We start from the raw sequence: 24,049 nt of genomic DNA, 5'->3' as shown, positions 1-24,049 counted from the left end.
GCCCCAGCCCCAGCCCTAACCCCAGCCCTAACCCTAGCCCCTGCCCTAACCCTAGCCCCAGCCCTAACCCCTGCCCTAACCCTAGCCCCAGCCCTAACCCCTGCCCTAACCCTAACCCCAGCCCTAACCCCTGCCCTAACCCTAACCCCAGCCCCAGCCCTAGCCCCAGCCCTAACCCCTGCCCTAATCCTAGCCCTAGCCCTAACCCCAGCCCCAGCCCCAGCCCTAGCCCCAGCCCTAACCCCTGCCCTAACCCTAACCCCTGCCCTAACCCTAGCCCCAGCCCTAACCCCTGCCCTAACCCCAGCCCTAACCCCAGCCCTAATCCTAGCCCCAGCCCTAACCCCAGCCCCAGCCCTAAACCCAGCCCTAACCCTAGCCCCAGCCCTAACCCCAGCCCTAACCCTAGCCCCAGCCCTAACTCCAGCCCTAACCCTAACCCTAACCCCAGCCCCAGCCCTAACCCCAGCCCCAGCCCTAGCCCCAGCCCTAACCCCAGCCCCAGCCCTCTCTATCACGGTTCTGAAAGCCCTCTCTCTGGCTCCAGGGAACGCATGCAGCAGTCAGCCATGTACGAGCTGTGCCTGGGCATGCGGCGCGTCAGCCAGGAGTTTGTGCGGCTGCAGCTGACAGCCGAGGAGTTCCTGTCCATGAAGGTCCTGCTGCTCCTCAGCACAGGTCAGTGCTCCCTCGCCTATGACGTCACACCGTGCCGCGTGAGGTGCTGGCTGGTTACTCTTAATCAGTGCTGGAAAATCCACCTTCAGAAAGTCCTCCCCAGTATTTTGTTTCAGTCACCTGGATTTACTTATTAGCTCAGTTCTTTGGCTGGGAGGCCATGACTTTAGTGAGCTCTTAATAATAATTTCTTTATCAAAGTTTCTCCTCAGAGGAGAGGATTGATTATCACGAGAGAGAAAGGTCTTTAGATCGACTTCAGTACTATTGTTTATTTCATTCCTTCAAGGGAAATTTTACACTCTTACCAGGGAATCACCTTCCATTTTAAACAACCCAGCTGAATCACCTTCCGTTTTAAACAACCCAGAAGAATCACCTTCCATTTTAAACAACCCAGCTGATTCACATTCCAGTTTAAACAACCCAGCAGGGATCCTCACATGGCCTAAACAGGAACTCTGAAGAAACAGAAGCTGCTCCCTTGTCTCTGGAGACTGAGCAGAGGAGAGAGGAGGTCGGGGGGTGAGCAGCACTGAGTATCAGTGGAGAGAGAGAGGAGGTCGGGGGTCAGCAGCACTGAGTATCTGTGGAGAGAGAGAGGAGGTCGGGGGTGAGCAGCACTGAGTATCTGTGGAGAGAGAGAGGAGGTCGGGGGTGAGCAGCACTGAGTATCTGTGGAGAGAGAGATGAGGTCGGGCGCTGAGTTATCTGTGGAGAGGGAGAGGAGGTCGGGGCGCTGAGTTATCTGTGGAGAGGGAGAGGAGGTCGGGGCGCTGAGTTATCTGTGGAGAAGGAGAGGAGGTTGGGGCGCTGAGTTATCTGTGGAGAAGGAGAGGAGGTCGGGCACTGAGTTATCTGTGGAGAGGGAGATGAGGTCGGGGCGCTGAGTTATCTGTGGAGAAGGAGAGGAGGTCGGGGCACTGAGTTATCTGTGGAGAGGGAGAGGAGGTCGGGGCACTGAGTTATCTGTGGAGAGGTGGTTGGGCCAGCTTTCTGTTTAAACAGAACTTGATTTGTGGAAATATTTATTGGCAGTGTCAGGCACTTGAGGAGGGAGATGCTTGCCTTCGCCAAATAAGGAAGCACCTTCCCAGCATGCACTATGCTGAAGGCAGCCCCCACGTTTAAGCTCACACCACAGTTCTGCTGTTCTAGAAAAAAAGTTAATTTTTAGTGGTTTTCATCATCATAAATGCATCAATTGCATCAAATTTTTGATATACAATTTATTTGAAGGAAAGGGCTTTATTAGGTTATCTGTAGTGACTTATCACTGTTAGCTTTGTCACTGTTAGTTTTGGCAACCTACAACAAATATTTCACCCAAAATGAAATACATTTTTTACATGTAAGTACTGCTGCTGTAGGCTCGTCCTTCAGGACCTGAAGGCTGTGATGAAGGAACAGGAAGAGAGGAGGGCTAAAGCGGGATCAGCGTCGACTCTGAGATGCGGTCATGCTTTGCCCAAACGGTCGGTCATTTTGGGCTTCAGGAGTCTGAGTGCCGTGCGTGCCCGTCTCTCTTCCCCGCTCCCCGGCCCACGCTCTGAAGCCCTTCCAAGAGGCTCTGCTCAATAAAGCAGGTCCCACTCCGGGCTCCGCTCCAACAGCCACTGCTTTTCTTCACTTCCTTCAAACACAGGGGTTGGCTTTTGAAGGGGAAAAAAGCAAAATGAGCTTTGCTTTGAGTCTTCTTAGTGAGAAATGCTTTTTTTGCATCAGAGGAAGCTTCATGATCATTGACAGGCTGTCTGGGCGAAGATGACGGGCCATTTTGATCGGGGTGATATTGTCTGATGACAAGCTGTTTGCAACACCTTCACAACTGTCAGGCTTTTTGTTTATATAAATATATTGGCCGGGAATGTTAATCCAGAGAGAGAAAATAATTAAAATCTCATGCTTGTACATGAGATAGATCATACTTTGTTTTTCTCTTTGATTTAAGAATTTTCTTCTTTATTTGTCAGTGCTGTTCTCCTGCATCAATATTGCACCTCACCTGTGATGTAAGGTGAAAGTAGGGAAAAAGTACACCTGCAGGCATCCAGCCGTGAGCTGCTCACCTGTCAGGCTGCAGAGGCCCTGTGCTTTTCCTTGGCTTCGGTCTACATAGGACTTTACATTGATAGTAGTTGCCATGGAAACATACATATACTGAATTCCCTTAACGCTACTGCTCTGACACTTACTGTTTTGTGCTTGTCGTAACCCACTGAGGTTTTCATTATACCGTTCAGACTGTGTGCTCCTATGATACATTTGTTGATTGTGGTTATTCTGGTAATATTTATAGACCTGTGTTTATTTTACACCATCATGGCCTATTTCCTGACTGCAGAACTATCGGGTGGGCAGCACAATAGCATTTAGGGGAAACGGCATCTTCCTGTGACTCACAGGATGTTTGGGCCTATTAAATGCTGGGAATGTCTGTGCAATTTGTCAGCATTAAATCACACGCCAAATTTACTGTAAGAGGCCACAGGCTCCTGACTGGACTGAGAATCAGTGTCCTGACCAGGTCAATCGCTGGTTTCCTCCTCACTGAAGAAAGCAACCGTGGCGATGGCTGCACAGGACTGTGGGATTGGTGCATGTTTACGCTGGTGGAGAGGAGAGGTCGTTAGGCAGGATTGGCGCATGTTTACGCTCGTGGAGAGGAGAGGTCGTTAGGCAGGATTGGCGCATGTTTACGCTGGTGGAGAGGTCGTTAGGCGGGATTGGTGCATGTTTACGCGGGTGGAGAGGAGAGGTCGTTAGGCAGGATTGGCGCATGTTTACGCGGGTGGAGAGGTCGTTAGGCGGGATTGGCGCATGTTTACGCGGGTGGAGAGGTCGTTAGGCGGGATTGGCGCATGTTTACGCGGGTGGAGAGGTCGTTAGGCGGGATTGGCGCATGTTTACGCGGGTGGAGAGGAGAGGTCGTTAGGCGGGATTGGCGCATGTTTACGCGGGTGGAGAGGAGTCGTTAGGCGGGATTGGCGCATGTTTACGCTGGTGGAGAGGAGAGGTCGTTAGGCGGGATTGGCGCATGTTTACGCGGGTGGAGAGGAGAGGTTGTTAGGCGGGATTGGCGCATGTTTACGCGGGTGGAGAGGAGAGGTCGTTAGGCGGGATTGGCGCATGTTTACGTGGGTGGAGAGGAGAGGTCGTTAGGCAGGATTGGCGCATGTTTACGTGGGTGGAGAGGAGAGGTCGTTAGGCGGGATTGGCGCATGTTTACGCGGGTGGAGAGGTCGTTAGGCGGGATTGGCGCATGTTTACGCGGGTGGAGAGGAGAGGTTGTTAGGCGGGATTGGCGCATGTTTACGCGGGTGGAGAGGAGAGGTTGTTAGGCGGGATTGGCGCATGTTTACGCGGGTGGAGAGGAGAGGTCGTTAGGCGGGATTGGCGCATGTTTACGCGGGTGGAGAGGAGAGGTTGTTAGGCGGGATTGGCGCATGTTTACGTGGGTGGAGAGGTCGTTAGGCGGGATGGGCGCATGTTTACGCGGGTGGAGAGGTCGTTAGGCGGGATTGGCGCATGTTTACGCGGGTGGAGAGGAGAGGTCGTTAGGCGGGATTGGCGCATGTTTACGCGGGTGGAGAGGAGAGGTCGTTAGGCGGGATTGGCGCATGTTTACGCGGGTGGAGAGGAGAGGTCGTTAGGCGGGATTGGCGCATGTTTACGCGGGTGGAGAGGTCGTTAGGCAGGATTGGCGCATGTTGTTGGGTGGGAGTCGTGATGTGGGAGAGGATGGTTTTAGAAGAGATTTGGACGTGCGTGTGTACAAGGTGCCGGTGCACTGAATGAGGGCTTTTTCCTTTCCCACCAAAATTTTTGGAAAATTGTGCACCAAACACAAAGCTACACAAAGAGTCGTTACCTTGATTTTACAGTACATGTGCCTGTTCATGCAGTCTTATTCTGAAAGGATCGGTTCACAGAATTACTTTTTAACTGAATCCTGTCATGACCAGACAGTTCTTTGTACTGCCATAATCTGTAAATGGCTTTTGGAATGGAGGCTTTAGTACAGTCGTGACTTTACCTCCTTGTGTGTTCCTGTAGCCTCTAAGCTGTTGCTGTGAAGGTAGTTTAGAGTATTATATTATTGTTTGCTAGCAAAACATAAGAGATAATATAATGTAAAGCAGGCCAGAATTGTTTATTGATGTATTTATTTTGTGGGGCTGCATAATCCTCCTGATTTGTCTAATAAACAGAAATAGATTAGTCTAAAAAACCTAAGTAGTCTGGTGAATTTTTTAAATGGCGGGGGGAGGGGTGAGACTGCAAAGAGCCCTTCTATAGCAGGCTGTTCAGCGTGACCTTGACACCCCTTTCAGTGTGACCTTCACACCCCTTTCAGTGTGACCTTCACACATGAACAGCAGTCAGCATTGCAGCAGAGTCCAGCCGCAGTGCTCACTTTCTCTCGGCCCGTGGTCAATGGGTGGCCCAGGGTGCACCATGAATTTCAAAAAATGCTTGATATAGTAAATCAGAAGTAAATCTAGGATCCAAATCACCTAGGTTCATGTTTTTTCCCACTGTGCAGGTTGACGCTGTTGACACTGTGTATCTACTCAGTAGAGTGATTCATGTCACAATTTGTGCCCTTAAAATAGGGAGTGACTATCGGTGTTCATACCTTGTTATTATTGTTGTTATTATTATTATTCTTATTATTATTATTATTATTATGGTACTGAAGCTGTTGTGCAAAGCTGATATTACCCATCTGTAACGTTTATTTCTGACATCACAGTTCCCAAGGAGGGTCTGAGAAACCAGGTGGCATTTGAGGAGATGAGGGTGAACTACATCAAAGAGCTGCGCCGGTCTGTGGGGAAGGCCACCAGCAGCTCGGGCCAGACCTGGTCTCGCTTCTACCAGCTCACCCAGCTGCTGGACGCCATGCATGACGTGAGTACGCCCAGAGTATGCCCAGAGTACGCCCAGAGTACACCCAGAGCACGCCCAGGAGGGGCTGTGCTTCGCCAGCACTACGGCAACAAAAAAGGGCCATTCATGCTCTGTGTGCTACCAATGAAGCCGATGAGCATTCAGCCAGATTTCAAACAGAAGGAGGAAGCATGTCAGTGAGGTCTGAGTTCTGTGTGTTATCGGTGAAGCAGGCGACAGGGTAACACACAGCAGCTTCTGTTCATAAGAAAGGTTTTGGAATTTTAATCTGTGTACAGTACCTCAGCATGTTCACACTGCAGCCAGGTTTAATGATGTCTGTGGCCTAATTTATGGCCCATTATATTTACATTATACAAGAAAACAGGCCAAGCTTCATGTGGTGCCCTGCTACTGTAAGGCCTGAGTTACAAAGGGCTCAGAAGTCACTACGGATCGAATTGTGCACATCAGACACATTTTCAGCTTTACTGGGACCTTCTGTGTGCTTTTGAAGGAAGTGCCGTCGCTTCTGAATGAGAAGCAAAGAAAGTTTAAAAGTCATAATTTTTTTGTATTGTGTGATCAACATTAATGAAAACAGCAGTGTTGCATTACAGAAGCAAGGAGAACATCCTGTCATCCTCAGTACTGGTTAATGTATCAGTGTGTACAATAACACGGAGGTGGCTAAGGATTAAGGGAAGTAATCAGGCACATTTGAACTCACCCAGAAGGGACAAACTGAGAGAATGGCCTGGTTCTCCCCATGGGGAAACGCAGTCTTTATTCACAACGACGTCGGTGGGACACCTGAAAGTAACCTCATCCCTTATTTGTGATAACTCATCCCGTATTTGTGATAACTCATCTCTTATTTGAGATAACTCATCCCTTGTTTGTGATAACTCATCCCTTATTTTTGCTAACTCATCCCTTATTTGTGATAACTCATCCTTTATTTGAGAGAACTCATCCCTTATTTGAAAATTGAGCACAGAAAAACTGTTTGGCGTGTTAGCCTGTTGGTAAATGCTTGATCTCACAGCTGATCTCTGTGTTGGTTCTCTAGCTGGTGGGGGATCTTCTGGACTTCTGCTTCTACACGTTCCGTGAGTCTCAGGCCCTCAAGGTGGAGTTTCCTGAGATGCTGGTGGAGATTATCAGCGACCAGCTTCCGAAGGTGGAGTCAGGACTAACCCACACACTCTACTTTCACAAGAAGTGACATTACACTGTAGCATCTCAGAGGATGAAGCGCTTTGCCTTAAAGTTGCTTATGCCAGTGTGCCACGCCCCCTGGACCCCATCCCAGAGGGGAGGAGAGAGAGGCCACGCCCCCTGGACCCCATCCCAGAGGGGAGGGGAGAGAGGCCACGCCCCCTGGACCCCATCCCAGAGAGGAGGGGAGAGAGGCCACGCCCCCTGGACCCCATCCCAGAGAGGAGGGGAGAGAGGCTAATTTGTGGTGTCGCTGCCGCTCGTCAGCTGGTGAGCCAATCAGGAAGGTCTTAGGAGAACTGAAAAGCACTGGAAAGGACTTGAGTCATGTAACAGAGAATCCCACCCCCAAAGGCTCGCCCCCCCCCAAGGCCCTCTCCCAAAGCCCCCCCCCCCCCCAAGGCCTGCCCCCAAAGCCCCCCCCCAAGGCCTGCCCCCAAAGCCCCCCCCCAAGGCTTGCCCCCAAAGGCTATGATTTTAATGGAGATGAAGCCATACAGACTTTTTTTGGTCACACAGTTGTACATACAAACATGCTAAATGACTTACCTCTCCCTGGAAATCTACAACTGTGGCTTTTATATAAGAAGTAGTACTACAGGAAAATGCTTACTTCACTTTGCAGTGTATTGTCATATGGGCAGTCCTGCAAAATTTCAAAACAAAACATTTTTTTGTGTAGTAGAAAATATAGGCCATTTGGAAGGGGAATAATTGTGTGTGGGCATTTTCCAAGGGCTTCACAAGTTTAATTAAAAACTGTTTCATGCAAAACCGGTACAAATCAATAGTTTTAAATGAATCCTAAATCCCTTGTTGGTATGTATGATGCTACATACATGTGCATGATTATGTAATCATTCTACAACAATCAAGCGTCTACTGATATACAAACTGTATAAATATATACACTATATTACACAAACATAAAACATTTAACATGAAATTAAAGGCACTATTAGAGGAGACTAGTGCTGTTAAGTAGAAAATCAACTGGTTAGATGCGTTGTTTCCTGAATTAGGTGGTTAACTTGGGACGTACATTGAGAAGTTCATTGTATGTTATTAAACTTTTTTCCAGTGCTAGTAGTGAAGTAGAAAATGGTGCAATTTAGCTCCACTTGCAATACAATATGAACCTAGTGTTTTTGTCTCATGACGTGTGTAACTGATTTATACATAATCTTTGCCATAATGAATGCACTTGCATATTAAAGCCAAGTAGTTTGTTCTTTTTTTATAGTCTGATAGTCCAAAACCAGCTCTTTGTGAAACCAAGTGCTTGAAATAGCTTTATTTCAAGGTTTCTAAAAATAAAGATTCATGAACATTTCTATGAATTAAATAGATCAACTGATAACATTTTATAACAAGGTGCTTTTTTCCTACAGCAGACCAGTCTGCAGAGCTTTCTGCTCGCTGCACATGTGCAGATTATAATCTGATATCAAAAAGTCTGAAATTTACTGTACTTGCGCTTGTTAGAGAAACCTTGGAATAAAGTGGAACCAGCATGATAGGTGTCAGTAAACGCTGAATGAATTTGTATTTCAGCTGACCTGTAAATGCCATTGCAAACAGAACAAGAAGCTGTAATAAATATGGGTTGATGCTGTATAGAAGCTGGCAATACACAATGGAAATTATCAGTGACACTGACACATTGAATGCATTAGTGGCGGCTTTCTTGTGTCATACCCCTCAAATGTGTCAACTGAGTGTGGACACGTCTTCATTGGACCATTTTTTAATTTTTATATCATAAAAATTACTGGTCACCAAAATAACAGTGGATGAGATGTAAGCCGTTTTGTGATTGTGTGTGGGCAGCGGTCGTTTTGGCTTCCAAGAGTTCATGTGACTAGATACTCAAAATGGCAGTTTGTTACTCTCACAAAGGATTATGGACTTCCTCCTGTCTACCTTAAATTTCACACAGAGGAATAACTGTGACTCTTGGGGCATTATTGTTTGTTTTATTGCTGAGAAATGTTATTTAGACTTTGGGTAGTTGCTCTTTGACCCCTGATATAACATTGGGGCACATCAGTGTGCATCAGTCTGTCTGAAGGAAAATGACAGAATTATGACATTAGAAAATTAATGAAATAATTAAAAAGAAATTTCCAGGCTTTTACAAATTATTTTTGCAATCTTTGCTGTTCTGTATATTGCTGTATAAAATATTGTGAAGGACCTGAAATAAGCTGTAAGGAGTTTTTTGTTTTGTTTTTTGTTTATACACAAACAAAATAAAAGATACTAACTGTTAATGGTTCATAGGAAGAATTGGAAAGTATTTTTGGAAGATGTCTATTTTGTTGGAAAAAATATTTAAGTACTTTGTCTAAAAATCATTTTTTATGTAAAGTGAAATGTTTATGCATGTTTACAGAAGAGATGTTTACAGTGTGTTCATGAAGGGAAAGTTGTGCCTTTATCTTATATTTACCATTTTCCAGTATCTGTTGTAAATAACCACAGTGAATAATTTCATTGATTAGCATAAAACATTTCGACTTTATCATGTTGTCTAGTTGGAAAACTCATAGTTTCTGTAGGTCTTCACAAATTATAATCATGTGCTTTGAGTTTTATGGCGTATAACGGTGAGAGACCAATAGAATGACCTAAGCCCTAACCCAATGGAATGAAAGCTGGACACCATAGAATGCCTTCATTGATAAGATGTACTCTGTTATCAATTGCAAGGAATTTATTTTTTCAAAAGCATTCTGAAATCAGACCTGTTAGCCATATGCAATTCAATAACACCATTATAACACCAAGCAGGCATTTCATTGGTCTGTATTATGTGTAAATCAGGACTTTTTTACTATGATAAGAAATGGTGTTGAGTATGTCTAAGTGTTTCTTTTCCAACAGTTGATCAAGGCCTTGAGGATATTAGCACTAAAGAGCTTTCACCCCTGCTGCAGGTTACTTTATTCAACTTTTTAAAATTTGATTTTATTCTAGATAGGACAGTGCAAAGATACCAGCTGGTGGTAACAGTTCATAGTGAATTGTTTGAGGTCCCTCTGGATTAACACTGACATCTTCGAGGGGGGGGGGGGGCGGGCAGGGGAGCAGGGGGGCGGGGCAGCAGTCAGTAGAGGGTGGGATAGGTAGCAAACAAGAGGAACGATAACGATTGATAATCAAACATGTCCACACAGCCAGGTAACAATACGGTTTTTAATCATAGTAATGGCAGGTAGTTATTTCTGCATTGTAACGGAAATTCCACAGAGACACATTTGCTCAGGGACAGAAAGCAGGCTGACGGGTTGGGCAGGACTGTCTGTGCAGACTCATGATCCCTGCCTCCCCTGAACCTCTTTCAGATGAAATGTTATTGAAGAAGGACTGCAGTATACAGTACAGAGGTTTCTGTTGTCAGACCCATTTGTGGATTTAGCAATTAAACCATATACCCATCACAATCACCTAAAATTCCCCCAGTAATCATTAGTTTTACAAAATATAACTTTTTTTCATCCAATACTTTGTGTAATATCTCTCTGTTACTATTTACAGTATATTAGCTCTTATTCATTATAACATCAGCAAAACAGTTGATACAAACAACTTACTGTGTATCGTTTATGCATATGGCTATAACTGTATTTGCAAAAATTCCGAGCGATTCAAATAAACCCTTTAACAAAGACGTGTTTTCATCTTTTATTTTTATTCTATTTATACATTTGAAACATTAAGTAATGCTGGCACATTTTAATTTTCCTATTAGGTCATTTCTCTGTTTAAATGGTCCACATGTGTCAAATAGAAATTTTCTACCATAAAAACTATTGTAAGGAAACAAACATTAACTATAATAGCATGAAAGTGCTTAGCTCCAGAACAAAATTAATTTGATAAAATCAAATAAGAACATGGACTTCAAAAATCTGTAAATATTTACTTGGAAAATGCAGTTATTTGAGAGCACAAAATGTACCCTAATTGCTCTACCTTCACTTATGCTGTAAGGCTTTAGCGATCACAGTTAACAACAAAACCATGCAAATATTCTGACTTGTAGCAGTAAAATTGCAGTATTCCCTGTAACCAACTGAAATACAACTTGTTCCGAGAAAATGATTGATCGATTTGCCATGCTGTAATCTTGGCCGGTACAGTATTCCAATTATTAATTTTTTTGTTCCTACATAACAATGATACAGAATTGTTTCTAACATTAGGTAATGAAAGTAGTGTTTTTTTATTCATGAAAACAAAGCTAGATCAGTAACAGGGTGGCTGTGCAGGGAGAGGAGAGGAGGAAAGGAGAGAGGGAAAGGGAGAGGAGAAGAGGAAAGGAGAGGAAGAGGAGAGAAGGAAAGGAGAAAGGGAAAAGTGAGGCAAGCAGGGATAATTAGTATTAACAAAATGAGTGCTCCTCTCCAGAGAAACGCACAATTAACCTTGTTAAGGCTCATTTAAGATTCTGCCCAGTCTCCAGGCCGTTTGCTCTTACACAGTTCAGTTCCACATCCCACTCCAAATCTCACACACCTCCCCAGCTTTGCTGTCTCATTCTGCCAGACATCAAGAATCTGTCGGATCAGTTGGATTTCATGGCTGCTTTTTTCCGTTCTCTGCCCCACTTTACCATAATTTTACTTCCAGTAATAGTATGATTCTCATTTTCATTGTGGGTTTAAGTGAAATAGAAATAGTCTATTACGCTTGTTAAAATTAAATAGAATGAGGCATTTCTCTTGACCGAAAGGACATTGGAGCTCCTGATTTTAATGGGAGATATTGGTATTCTGTGTGTGCACTGAGAGACTGACAGTGAGAGAGGCTCTGCTCTGGTTCCTTCAGAGGGGAGGAAAAGAGTACCCAGAATCCTCTCTGTCCTGCTGTCATTGGTCACACTTGTTCTGTGAGCAATGGACCTGGGGCAGCTGCCAGGGCTGTGTGTGGCACAGACTGGCATCGCTCTTCCTCCTCAACACCTACCAGTGTTGAGCTCAGCATGGCACTGTACACTGGCAGGTCTGTCGCACCTTCTCAGGTACAGACTACCAGGAACACCTCTCAGATAGCTAATATTACAGAAAGTTTACAAGAGAAAGAAAAAACTAGCTTGACAACAATGTCATAACTGTCACTCCATCACAGAATACTGAAATCAAAGGTACTGATCGATACTGACTATATTAGAGTCAAATAAATTATGACATTCATCATAAATATTGGTTTCCGTCTTATACCAAACACTGAGTAAATGTTAACATCCTGTTCAAAAAAGTATTTGAAATCTGTCAAATTTAATGGTGGATTGATTTAAATGTATTTTGCTGGATCATATACCAATCCCATTAATTGTTTTAAATTATTTTAAAATTTCTACTCTAGTTTTAGCTGTCCACTCATTAAAGCTTGTTGACAGAAAGGTCATTGACAGATATTTAATGAGTAAATTCACAGAGCTGTTTTGTGTAATCTCTACTTACAAAAAAAAAAAAAACTGGACAGTTGTATTAAAGGATCTAATTTTCTCCCTGCTGGTGTATAGAGTTCAGTATCTGCCACCACACATACACCGACACAGTCAGAGCTGAACCATGCCTTCCGTGCCTGAATAATAAGTATCTCTGTATGTTTAATGGACTGTAGCAGTGCATTGGATCTCTCTAGTGCTGGACTCTTTTTAGAAACAGGTCTGACAGGGTGTGCTGCAGGCTTGGAGCTGGATGCTGAATGTCACACAGTTGCTCCTGACTGCGCTGGAGTGCATCAGACACCTCTGCACCGCTACAGAAACCGCATTTTAACATTCCGAGGGTTTATACAGTATGTGCTCTTATGTTCAGTTTATACTCCTGTTTCTCAGAATTTGACATAAATCTCACAAAATACCCCATCACCAAGCTGTATATTATTTATTTTCTCTGCTTTAAAATGAACCTGCCTTCAATAACACATGAAACTTTTAACATTATTTTTAACAGGCTCCTCCTGTTGCGGTGTCCTGGTGCAGCACAGACCCACTCCCAGGCTGCAGTCAGCCTACGGAGCTGAATAATGCAAATCATTCGCCCATCTCATTAGCTCTGTCTCGTCTCATTATGCCAGTGTGCTGTAGTAAGGGCACACAAGTCTACTGCCCCTCCAGACATGCTGCACATTGTCAGTTTGGTCCGACTCAGTTACAGTAGAAGGCATCTACAGCAGCCATCCGTGATCAGTGTATAACACGCTGTACACAAGAGGAGCACCGGTGTTATATCGCTCATGACATCACTCATGACATCACACATCGCTTCCTCACGTCTTCAAGGCTCATAGGAACTATTTGCCAGGCAAAGGAAAGAAGTCAAGCTTAGTGATGGGCTCCATCTACATCACTAGCAGTCAGAAATACTACAGAAAAAATGTCAAAAATAAAAAAGGAGAAAAAAAAAATTGAGCAGAAACCCTGAGATTAAGAGATTCCCAATCCAACTCCTTACCTCCCTGTGCCTGGGTGTCAACAGTGTGGGCTGCGATAAAGCCATGCTTTACAGCCAGACCCTCCCCCCTTCTCACTGAGCCCCTCCTCCCCCCATCTCACTGAGCGCCCCCTCCCCCCTTCTCACTGAGCCCCCCTCCCCCCCTTCTCACTGAGCCCCCCCTCCCCCCATCTCACTGAGCCCCCCTCATTCCATTTCCATTCTGCTGTTATTCTACACCACAATCCTTAGAGTCACTTCCTGTGCTGAATCTCCCTTTTTAAATCCATAACAGCATACATTCTTTCCACATTTTTCACACAGTGTGTGTAACATTAAAATTGTCAAGAACTGAGTCGTGCATTTTGTTTGTGTTCTTCACCAGAAAATTGTTAATCAAGTAGTAGTAGTTATTAATAATAATAATACATGCAGGATGACCATAGCATCGCTGGTTTGCACTTGTGTGTCATAAGCTATGATAGAGAATCAGTTGTTTCAGGTATCAGCTACTTCCTATAGTAAGAATGCTCGCTTACCTGCCAAAGCTTCCCCCAGCTGCTTGGAGAGGACATCTCAATAGAAAAGCTCCCACACACTCAGTTAAAACATCGGTTTATGTAGTAGCATAATATTTAAGCATATTTCTTGCTTTTGGTGTATTGATTTAGGTTGCAGTAGTGTTTAGAATTAGAGCATGCATTTATGAAAATGTATACGACATGACAAAATGCAATGCATTGATTCTCATCTCAGACAATTCAAGATCTTCACTTCTTTCATATGACTGTCCAGATCATAAGGTTTTAAACAACTTTGCCACGACATGCATTTTGTTCCTGTTCTTCACCAGAAAATAGTTAATCAAGTAATAGTAGTTGTTATTATTTATTATTATTATTATTATTATTATTATTAATAATAATAATAATAATAATAATATTAATTCTCTCTCTCTCACACACACACACACCTTTAATGCCAGTAACAGGTTTCAGCTCGTAACAAGGTTGTGGGAATGATTCTCTATGAAAAACAGAACTCAACTCAAGGGTACCCAAAGGACAAGTCAGCTTGCTCCTTCTGCCCACCTAATTACTCCTGTGAGCTGAGGATGAACTCTCTGTTCTTTGGAAGACTATGAATTAGCATTCACTGAAAGGCAGAGCATATTTCATGTGCAGATTAGCCTATAATTTAATTTACATGTGTGGTTGAGGAGCAGAACATACAATGTTCAGTGTCCCTCTGGTACAGCTGATGCCAAACATGCATTGTAATAACCATGATAAGAATTCAAATCCACAGACCGACTGTCATTTATTTTACATCTAAGTGCATCAGTAAGACAAATGTCAACTCCTAAGAGATTTGAATCAAAAAACTCTTTATTTGGTTAACATTGATCAACCCTCCCCTCTTAGGCTTACAAAATGAAATAAAAGTAAAACTTTAATAATATATTTTATAAATCAATTTAATAAATTACTGTGATTTCATTTCAAAACAAAAAACAAAAGACAGCTTTTAGAGAGATAACCCCCCCCCTTCAGCAGTTGTGCACAAGCACACGACCCAGGTAATATTGAACACCACCACGAAATACATATGAATTCAAACCAAACTACAAAAAGGTTGGACTTCATGAATGCTAGTTTCCATCTGAGGTCTTTTCTTTAATATGAAATACAAAAGTAAGACTTGGAAAAACAGCTTTTGAGATAATTAAAAAAATAATATACAGTTAACAGCTTATAATAAAATGTTTTTGCTGGCACCCTTTTGAGCTGAAAATACGAATTTTTTTACTGAACAGAGCAGGTGTTTAGTGCATATGCACAATACATTTCAGTTCTAAAGCCTTATACACATGCTACAGAGCCTGTAACCCTTTCAGTTCTAAAGCCTTATACACATGCTACAGAGCCTGTAACCCTTTCAGTTCTAAAGCCTTATACACATGCTACAGAGCCTGTAACCCTTTCAGTTCTAAAGCCTTATACATATGCTACAGAGCCTGTAGTCTTCTGTAATAACACCATAGTACACTGTATATTATATATATCGATTCAATCAATTTTCCTACGGGTTTGATATGAAGAGTAAGCCAATCAGCCAGCAGATAAAGAGTGGAGTGTAAACGGTGGTCACGTGATCTCATGCAAGAGATTTTTTTTTGTAAATGTAACTGTGGTTATAATATATAGTGCATTGCATGTAATGTGTCCATTCAATCATCACAGATTCAAAATCAAAGCATGCAATAATTCTGAACATTTAAAATGACAACATGCTGTCTATTAACTGAATTTAAAACACAACAATGTACATCCACACTCTTTTATGGGAGTTTAAAAATGTGCATCTCAGCACCATCTGTAAGGCTTTTTCTACTGTCAAACTATTCTTTGAATTGTAAGACAGCAGTCTTGTTGCAACAAAAAAAGATGACACAGTATTTTAATTGGCAGTTTCTGGGTCCATCCATCGATATACAGTATACTGTGAGAGAAAGGCAGAGGCATAAACAGTATGCGTGTAAATGAGACGAGGTCTATTATAAGCGCTCATGGATACCATGCAGAGGGGACGGTGGGCTCTCAGGGCTAGAGCAGCTCCACGTAGTTCTCTGGGATGAGGCCGCGTTTGCCCTGCAGTTCTCCCTCTAACCAGCCCGGCTCTCTGGAGTACATCACTGCAAAGCACACACACACAGGGCCGTGCGCCACTGGTCACTCATGGGCACCCTAACCCCATTTGCCCTTCCCACTGGTCACTCATGGGCACCCTAACCCCATTTGCCCTTCCCACTGGTCACTCATGGGCACTCTACTTTACACTTCACTCACGACTCATCACTGTCACTCACGACTCATCAATGTCACTCATGACTCATCACTGTCACTCACAACTCAACACTGTCACTCACGACTCATCACTGTCATCCATGACTCATCACTGTCTCATATGTTTTTTACCTTCAGTACCGATGATGCACCAGAATAAAAACCAATATCTGATCACTGTACTAACTGAAACACATTTCACTGCGTTATCAAAGCCACACACTTTAAACTTACTGCAAAGCTTCTTGTGATGAAAACCCAGGAAAGAACAAGGTCAAACAGTCCAAATGTGTTTCAACTCTGAAATCAAAAAACTCCAAAATTTCCTTTTTGCCACTTTATTAAATTTCCTCCAACTGAGGTATCTCAAAACAAAAGATCGACCCACAAAAGCTCCGATCTCATCTCGGCAGCGGCAGAGTTTCCCAAACTTTTCAAAGGGACCTGAAATGAAATCTGCTGTCCAATTTCCCCTCGCCCCCACCCCCCACTTCTGTGGCACCGATCACACTCACCGTCGTGGAATATGGCCCCGACCTGGAAGGACAGCTCCGAGTCGTGCTCAGCCTCGCACGGGTACACCGCCTTGGCCTTCCGGCTCCTGACACTGAAAAACAGAGCCAATCAGCGGCTGCAGCTTTAGAGCCGATTACTCAACACTTCAGTTTGGGCTTTAGGGCCGATTACTCAACACTTCAGTTTGGGCTTTAGGGCCGATTGCTCCGCACTTCAGTTTGGGCTTTAGGGCCGATTGCTCCGCACTTCAGTTTGGGCTTTAGGGCCGATTGCTCTGCACTTCAGTTTGGGCTTTAGGGCCGATTACTCAACACTTCAGTTTGGGCTTTAGGGCCGATTACTCCACACTTCAGTTTGGGCTTTAGGGTGAGTATGAGTGAGTGAGCGAGTGTGAGTGCGTGAGTGAGTGTGTGAGTGCATGAGTATGTAAGTATGAGTGAGCGTCTGAGTGAGTGAGTATGAGTGTGTGAGCGAGTGAGGGAGTGAGTGAGCGAGTGAGTAGGCAAGTGAGTGAGTATGAGTATGTGTGGGAGTGAGTGAGTATGAGTGAGTGAGTGAGTGAGCGAGTGAGTGAGTGTATGAGTATGTGTGTGAGTGAGTGTGAGTGTGTGAATGAGTGAGTGTGATTATGAGTGAGTGTCTGAGTGAGTGAGTGAGTATGAGTGAGTGAGTGAGTGAGTGAGTATGAGTATGTGTGAGAGTGAGTATGAGTGAGTGAGTGAGTGTATGAGTATGTGTGTGAGTGAGTGAGTGTGAGTGTGTCTGAGTGAGTGAGAGTGAGTGAGTGAGTGTGAGTGAGTGAGTGAGTATGAGTGAATGAGTGAGCTAGTGTGTGAGTGAGTGAGTATGAGTGAGTGAGCGAGTGAGTGAGTGAGCGAGTGAGTGTGTGAGTGAGTGAGTGAGTAAATGAGAGTGAGTGAGTGAGTATGAATGAGTGAGAGAGTGAGTGAGTATGAGTGAGCGAGTGAGTGTGAGTGAGTGAGTGAGTGTGTGTGAGTGAGTGAGTAAATGAAAGTGAGTGAGTGAGTGAGCGAGTGAGTGAGTATGAGTGAGTATGAGTGAGTGAGTGTGTGAGTGAGAAAGTGACTGTGTCAGTGAGTGAGCGCAACCAAATGAATCGACTGGGTTATGAAATATTCCAACCACAACTCTACTCATTGCAGACAAAACTGAGAGGGTTATTTTTCACTCTTCCACTCGGAGTATGATGTTATGTTGCTATGGCTTTCTCTGGGTTCAGTTCTGTGACGTCACGACAACCCTATCCTTATACATGTGTGAAGTTTATGGAAAATGTTTTTTTAGCTTCAACAAAAAACAGCAAAAAAACAATCTGACAGTTCTCTGACGCAAACTCTGACAGTTCTGCCGTCATCATCCCCTGTGATGAGTTTGAGTTTTTGCTGCGTGCTTTTAACGGCCTCTCACAGGAATTACACACCCATACTGCATAAACAGCGATGCGCTGCAGATTAAAGCAAACGGCTGATTTATTTGCATGGTGTAGTGAAGGCAGAGAAAATCTGATGGTAATAAATCAGTCATTTGATTTCATCTTCGGTCCAGTGCTGTTTATGAGAGATCAGTGCCTGTAATTCCCCAGAGAGCCGTTTAGAGGACACAGAGCGGGACTCACGACAGGAAGTAAACAGGCTGCCTGCGGCAGTCGGCTCCGCATGGGGTCTCCATGGAGACGCAGGCGTGAGCGCACTCATGAGGTCCCGGTGAGAGTGTGTGTGTATGTGTGCGTGCGTGCGTGCGTGTGTGAGTGTGTGTGTGTGTGTGTACGTGCGTGTGTGAGTGTGTGAGTGTGTGTGTGCGTGCGTGCGTGTGTGAGTGTGTGAGTGTGTGTGTGCATGTGTACGTGCGTGTGTGTGTGTGTACGACGGAGGACGGAGTGTAGCACAGTGGGTAGGGAACTAGACTTGTAACCGAAAGGTCGCAGGTTCGATTCCCGGGTAGGACACTGCCATTGTACCCTTGAGCAAGGTACTTAACCGAAATTGCTTCAGTATATATCCAGCTGTATAAATGGATACAATGTAAAATGCTATGTAAAAGTTGTGTAAGTCGCTCTGGATAAGAGCGTCTGCTAAATGCCTGTAATGTAATGTAATGTGTGTGTGTGCGTATGTGCGTGTGTGAGCGTGTGAGTGTGTGTGTGCGTGCGTACGTGCGTACGTGCGTGTGTGAGTGTGTGTGTGTGTGTGAGTATGTGCATGCGTGTGAGTGTGTGTGCGTGTGTACCTCTCTCCCTGCTTCTCATTCTGGGTGGTAACGGGTGTGGCTGCTGTCTCAGAGACGCCAGGCTCCATGTTCAGCGTCCAGGACACCATACAGCCCCGAACTCTGAAAGCACAATGAGGGGCAAAAGCACAGTTACTCATGTGTGCGTGTGTGTGAGTGTGTGTGTGTGAGAGTGTGCGTCTGTGTGTGGTGTGTGTGTGTGTGTGAGTGTGTGTGTGTGTGTGGCGTGTGTGTGCGTGTGTGTGAGTGTGCGTGTGTGTGCGTGTGCGTGAGTGTGTGTGTGTGTGTGCGCGTGTGCGTGCGTGAGTGTGTGTGTGTGTGTGTGCGTGCGTGTGTGCGCATGTGTGTGTATGTGTGTGTGTGCGTGTGTGTGTGTGAGTGTGTGCGCATGTGTATGTGCATGTGTGTGTGCATGTGTGCGCTGGATCACTGTGGCTTGCACTTGAGTAAATGCAGAAGCAGAAGCATAGATCTAGTGTGTAGTTCATACATGTAGTTCTCCTATCCAGGTCTCTCTGTGGTTCAGCATCAGTGCTGCCCTCACCCAGATCTTCTTAACCGTAGCCTTTTAACCACTGACTCCCAATTTACATTTTCTTTGCAAATGGTAGAAGTCATCTTGGCTTGCAAGCGCCTGTTTCTTTTGTCTTGGAAATCTTGCGGAAGTCACAAATCAAAGTCACTTTGCGTTGGGACAAAGGGCATTTTCCAGAGGGAAGGAGAAAATCCAGATGTTAGCGTCGCTGACATTTGGAAATGAGGACGTGCAGCTGGGACGGGCCCAGGACAGGGAGCCTCTGTGTCCCACAGACAGATTGTGACCGCACCCCCCGACTCCACCTGTCCTGCACTGAAGCGCTGATCACACGTGGAGCTGCCGGCTCTAATCCGGCTGTGCACCGGCGGAGCTGCCAGCTCTAATCCGGCTGTGCACCGGCAGCAGCTCCAGAGGGCCCAGGGCGAGGTCACTATCTCCAGCTCCAGCTGCTTCACTAAACCCAGTGATGCCGCTGTTACTACCCCGAGCTCACCTGCCCGGCTACATAAATAATCTCAGTAACAGATGCAATGCACGGCCCTCCTGTTCAATACCACTTTCAATAAAACCTCAATTCGTTCTGCTTGTTAATAAACGTTACTGTCTTTCAAAAAAATACTTCTGTTCAGTTCAGAGCACTTTGCTCAACAGTACTGAATCCAGGTTTTTATATTTTAAAAAATCATTAAAAAAGTTATTACTATCAACAGTATATGTTGCCACCCTGTTTGGGGTCTGTTGCTATCAGTGCAGTGGGGTAGGAACACTAAAGAAATCCATGGGTAAATGTTACTCATGAACTGACAACAGGGCCACAGGAAGCTTGGTAGTCGTGGGAACAGTAAGACTTGTTATAAAAACAGGAAGTGGCTACATTATCTTCCTGTAGAGGCAGTCAGTGTCTGAAAAATACATAAATAATCTGAAAAATACATGAATACCCCCAGGAAAGGCGCAGAGCAGTAAGTAAGTAATTATCAATCAACGTGCAGGGTAGATATCATTATTACTTTTCAAACACTTCTCACTTTTCTTTCCGATGACAAATCAATGTTGAACCGTATAATGCATATTAGATAGCACTCAATGCTAAGTATATAATTAAGAAGAAACATTTTTTGTTCAAAATTTCAAATTAAATCTGTACTTTTTTATTTTGCTACTACCTTGACAATAGGTAAATAACATTCATTTTGAAATATTTTTTTCCCATTGCTTTGGAAAAGAATGCAAAACGGCTAAAACATAATCGTGCATTTTACATAACATAACATAATGATGAGAACAGGCCATTCAGCCCAACAATGCTCACCATTTTCCTGACTAAATTAGTGCTCTGATTACCTACAGACTAGATGGTATCTAACATTGTATCAAGCCTAGTCTTGAAAATCCCCAGTTTCTGCCTCTACAACATGACCTGGCAGGCTATTCCACACATTGACTACTCCTTGCGTGAAAACATTCTTCCTAATGTCTGTACGGATTTTACCTCTTGCTAATTTCCAGTTATGTCCCCTCGTCCTACTAACAGAACTCAACCTGAAGAATCTCTTGTAGTTCACTTTGTTGACCCCCTTTATGAATTTAAAATCCTCGATCAAATTACCAGAGTCTCCTTGTACTAAGCTTGAAGAGGTGAAGCATCTTAAGTCTTTCCTCATAGCTTTTTATCTTTCACACCAGGAATCAATTTTGTTATATCCACAGCAACCACATCTTTAGACAAATAGTAATCCTGCCATTCATGTTCATGCAAAATGAAATACACAAGGAGAAAAAAAATCCTAAAAAGTAGTATTTTAACAAGAAGATAGCTTCATCATCAACCAACAAGAGATCAGAGCTGAAGAGCATCCACAGCACTGTTCCTTCAACACAGAGCTGACGTGTGAGAAAGACTGAGACAGAGAGATAGGAAGACAGAGATAGAGACAGAGATAAAAGAAGAGACAGAAAGAGAGAAAGAGAGAGGGAGAACAAAAGCTCGCGCATGACTGTTGTTGCAAATGAAGGCCTTAGCCACGCATGCACAGAGTATGCAGATACACGCCTGTAAGACATGTGACCAGGCAGGGAGCCCACAGAGAACATAGTTTATGTGTATAATGGGCCTGGCAGACTGAGCTGTGACTCAGCACCACGCTCCTCACACAGGGGTAACCCTAACCCTAACCACAGCTGCAGAGTGCTCCCATGCACACACCACCACCGGCCTGTGGACAGGACGGCACCCGTGCCATGCGGCAGGCAGAGGGGACTGTGTGTGTGTGTGAGTGTGTGTGTGTGTGTGTGTGTGTGTGTGTGTGCGTGAGTGTGTGTGTGTGTGTGTGTGTGAGTGAGTAGGTGTGTGTGGAGGGAATGCACTAGCGCTGTACGCAGTTCTGCAGTCAGGTGAGCCAACACAGACCTTCGGGCGTTCTGTGTGTGCAGCAACTCACCCAGTGCAGTCCCTTGTGGTGCCCTCAGTGTTGCCTGCGTTGGTGCTCGCGGTGGTGCCTGCGTTGGTGCTCGCGGTGGTGCCTGCGTTGGTGCCCGCGTTGGGGCCCCCGGTGGTGCTCGCGTTGGTGCTCCCGGTGGAGCCCGGGTTGGTGCCCCCGGTGGTGCCCGGGTTGGTGCCCCCGTTGGAGCTGAGGTGCCCCTGGGGCTCCTCCATGGGCGACCCGGATGCAGACGTGGTGTTGGTGGAGGACTGGGACGAGACGGATTCTGTGCTGCCCAGCGAGGCCTCCTCCGACGCTGCGGCGTTGGACGTGGTCACTGCCGGGGGGGGGGGGGGGGGGAAAGAGCAGTAAGAAACAACAGCTGGAGTCCACAGGAAGGAAGAACTAAATCTGTTTGGGGGGCTGGGCTGGGGAGGGGCCTGGGTGGGGGGGACAGGCTAACAGGACATGCTAACTGGACACACTAACCGCTGCACTTTGGCCAGGACCCCAGAGAGAGCAGCGCTAACAGGACACGCTAACAGGACAGGAGTCATCAGCTCCTTCAGCCTGCTCAACGCACGTCTCAATCATGCCAGAGAGCTGGGGACACACCAGCTGTCAAAGTATTTAAAGCTGCACACAGCAGAGATTCTGCAGAATTCTACTGATTAATGAGGGGGAAACTGACTATTAAAATTGCAAAGTGGAGGTGAACAGGTGACAGCGGGTGTATTTAGTGCTTCACTGTGGGTGAGACACGCAGCTGTGGGGTCCATATAGGCCCTCGCTCTGTGACAGCAAAATAATCAAAATGGAGAAGACGAGATCTTCACTCGTAATCTATCATCAGTAAGACTAACTTCTCTAAGCATGTGCAATATCGCTTACAAATAAAGCAGGTCTAATTCTAAAGCTATGTAAAAAATCTGGACAGCATTTAAATAAGAAACTCAACTTTTAGGCATGCATGCATTAACATTTACTGCTATAATAAACGGTTTCATGAAAATAATTCTGTTTGGCATATCGTGTTCTACAGGTGGGTGGAAAGGCATTAAGTGTAACTGGTCTAATTAAGAGCTCTTTGAAGTTGGAAATCCATTAATATCATGTTTCCTAATACGAGTAAACAGCCGTTCTGTGAAAGTGCCTTAATTAGCAGGAGAAAAGGCAGAAGCACTACTGCACACCAGAGGAGATGGAGCAGGATCGCTGCTCATATCTCCAGGTCTGCGGCTGCTGCAGCTCAAGGCATATGGATTTGTTTCTTTATTTCATTTATCATCCTCCTCCACCAACACACATTCCCCCATCCAAATTATTCCATTTCCATTTTTGGTGGAGCAGTACATGGCTCTGTATCCTGCTGACAAACGTCAAAACATTCCACGAAAGATCCCACAGCATTTACAATTGGACACAGACATCTAGCAATAAATTAACACAAACTTTGAAAACTACCATTTAACATAAAATTAACACTTTTTTGAAAGTCTGACAAACTTCACACACTGTTTGGGTCAAATCACGCATCCTTTTCCGAACCCAAGAATCAAGAAATGCAACTGACTTGTTATGCGACAAATACCCGTTTCCAGGTTACCAGGTTTCAGCAGGGATACCCCTGTTTCCAACTGGCTCTAGCTCCCTCTAACAAGCTGTGTAGCTTATGGAAAATGACAAGCAGAGATTGGGGTGGTCACAGTCTCAAACGAGAGTCAACTGAGAGTATCAAATGGTGACTCCAAATGATGAGAAAAGGGGGGAATCTTAAAAATAAAAAAGAATTACACAAACGTGAATACCACACAATCACATGGCTTATATGTTATAATCTACTGTCCTGTAATGATTCAGAAAATGATCTTTGTCCAATACCCACAATGTTTTGAATACGTGGTCAACAGATTGTCAACGCAGTTGTTCATTTATCATGCTTGCTGGAAAGCCTCCTAGTGAGAAACGTGTTGAGACACTTATCGCTCAAGTGGTTTTTACTCAAAGCGAGGATAAAGATCTGGGGTAAGAGATGGTGGCCACATGCTTTAAACCCGAATGAAGTGCCTGCAATTTTAATTACTGTCCTTTAATTAGGTCTAGAGGAAGATACAAAAGTTAAACAAAGACTATGCATTTCACTTTTCACATTTATTAAATACTCTGAGGTCAACCTGCTGGACTACAGCAGGAAGAGGCAAGGTGGTTAGCAGATCTAACTTCCTGTCGTATTCCAGGGTG

At 44.7% G+C, this 24,049-nt stretch overlaps 2 protein-coding genes across 9 annotated transcripts in view; one reads left to right on the top strand and one right to left on the bottom strand.

Annotated features, from left to right (window-relative positions):
* nr3c2 (nuclear receptor subfamily 3, group C, member 2) overlaps nucleotides 1-10,465 on the top strand; it is an 80,937-nt gene extending 70,472 nt beyond the window's left edge. For 5 of the 6 annotated variants that reach the window (XM_064345372.1, XM_064345371.1, XM_064345373.1 and 2 more), the window contains 3 exons: nucleotides 548-678; nucleotides 5,435-5,592; nucleotides 6,644-10,465. In XM_064345372.1, the coding sequence (XP_064201442.1) occupies nucleotides 548-678; nucleotides 5,435-5,592; nucleotides 6,644-6,799 (445 nt within the window). In that variant the 3' untranslated portion in view covers nucleotides 6,800-10,465. The remainder of the gene's footprint in view (nucleotides 1-547; nucleotides 679-5,434; nucleotides 5,593-6,643) is intronic. The other variant, XR_010331486.1, reaches the window with a different exon arrangement.
* Nucleotides 10,466-14,608: 4,143 nt separating this feature from the next.
* The window catches only part of LOC135260146 (rho GTPase-activating protein 10-like), a 37,799-nt gene continuing 28,358 nt past the window's right edge, over nucleotides 14,609-24,049 (bottom strand). The window contains exons 20-24 of one of the 3 annotated variants that reach the window (XR_010331485.1): nucleotides 21,827-22,145; nucleotides 18,848-18,949; nucleotides 16,600-16,691; nucleotides 15,256-15,933; nucleotides 14,609-15,120 (exon numbers count right to left, since the gene is read on the bottom strand). Coding sequence is in view for 2 of the 3 variants with exons in the window: in XM_064345368.1 (XP_064201438.1) it covers nucleotides 15,845-15,933; nucleotides 16,600-16,691; nucleotides 18,848-18,949; nucleotides 21,827-22,145 (602 nt within the window). In the remaining variant the exon portion in view is untranslated. Of the gene's footprint in view, nucleotides 15,934-16,599; nucleotides 16,692-18,847; nucleotides 18,950-21,826; nucleotides 22,146-24,049 lie in introns of all 3 variants that reach the window. The other 2 variants (XM_064345368.1, XM_064345369.1) reach the window with 2 other exon arrangements.

This window comes from Anguilla rostrata, chromosome 7, assembly GCF_018555375.3.
Source record: "Anguilla rostrata isolate EN2019 chromosome 7, ASM1855537v3, whole genome shotgun sequence".
In the NCBI taxonomy this organism is placed as follows: domain Eukaryota; kingdom Metazoa; phylum Chordata; class Actinopteri; order Anguilliformes; family Anguillidae; genus Anguilla; species Anguilla rostrata.
Note: the sequence above shows the minus strand (reverse complement) of the source record. Positions and strands in the feature narration are given on the sequence as shown.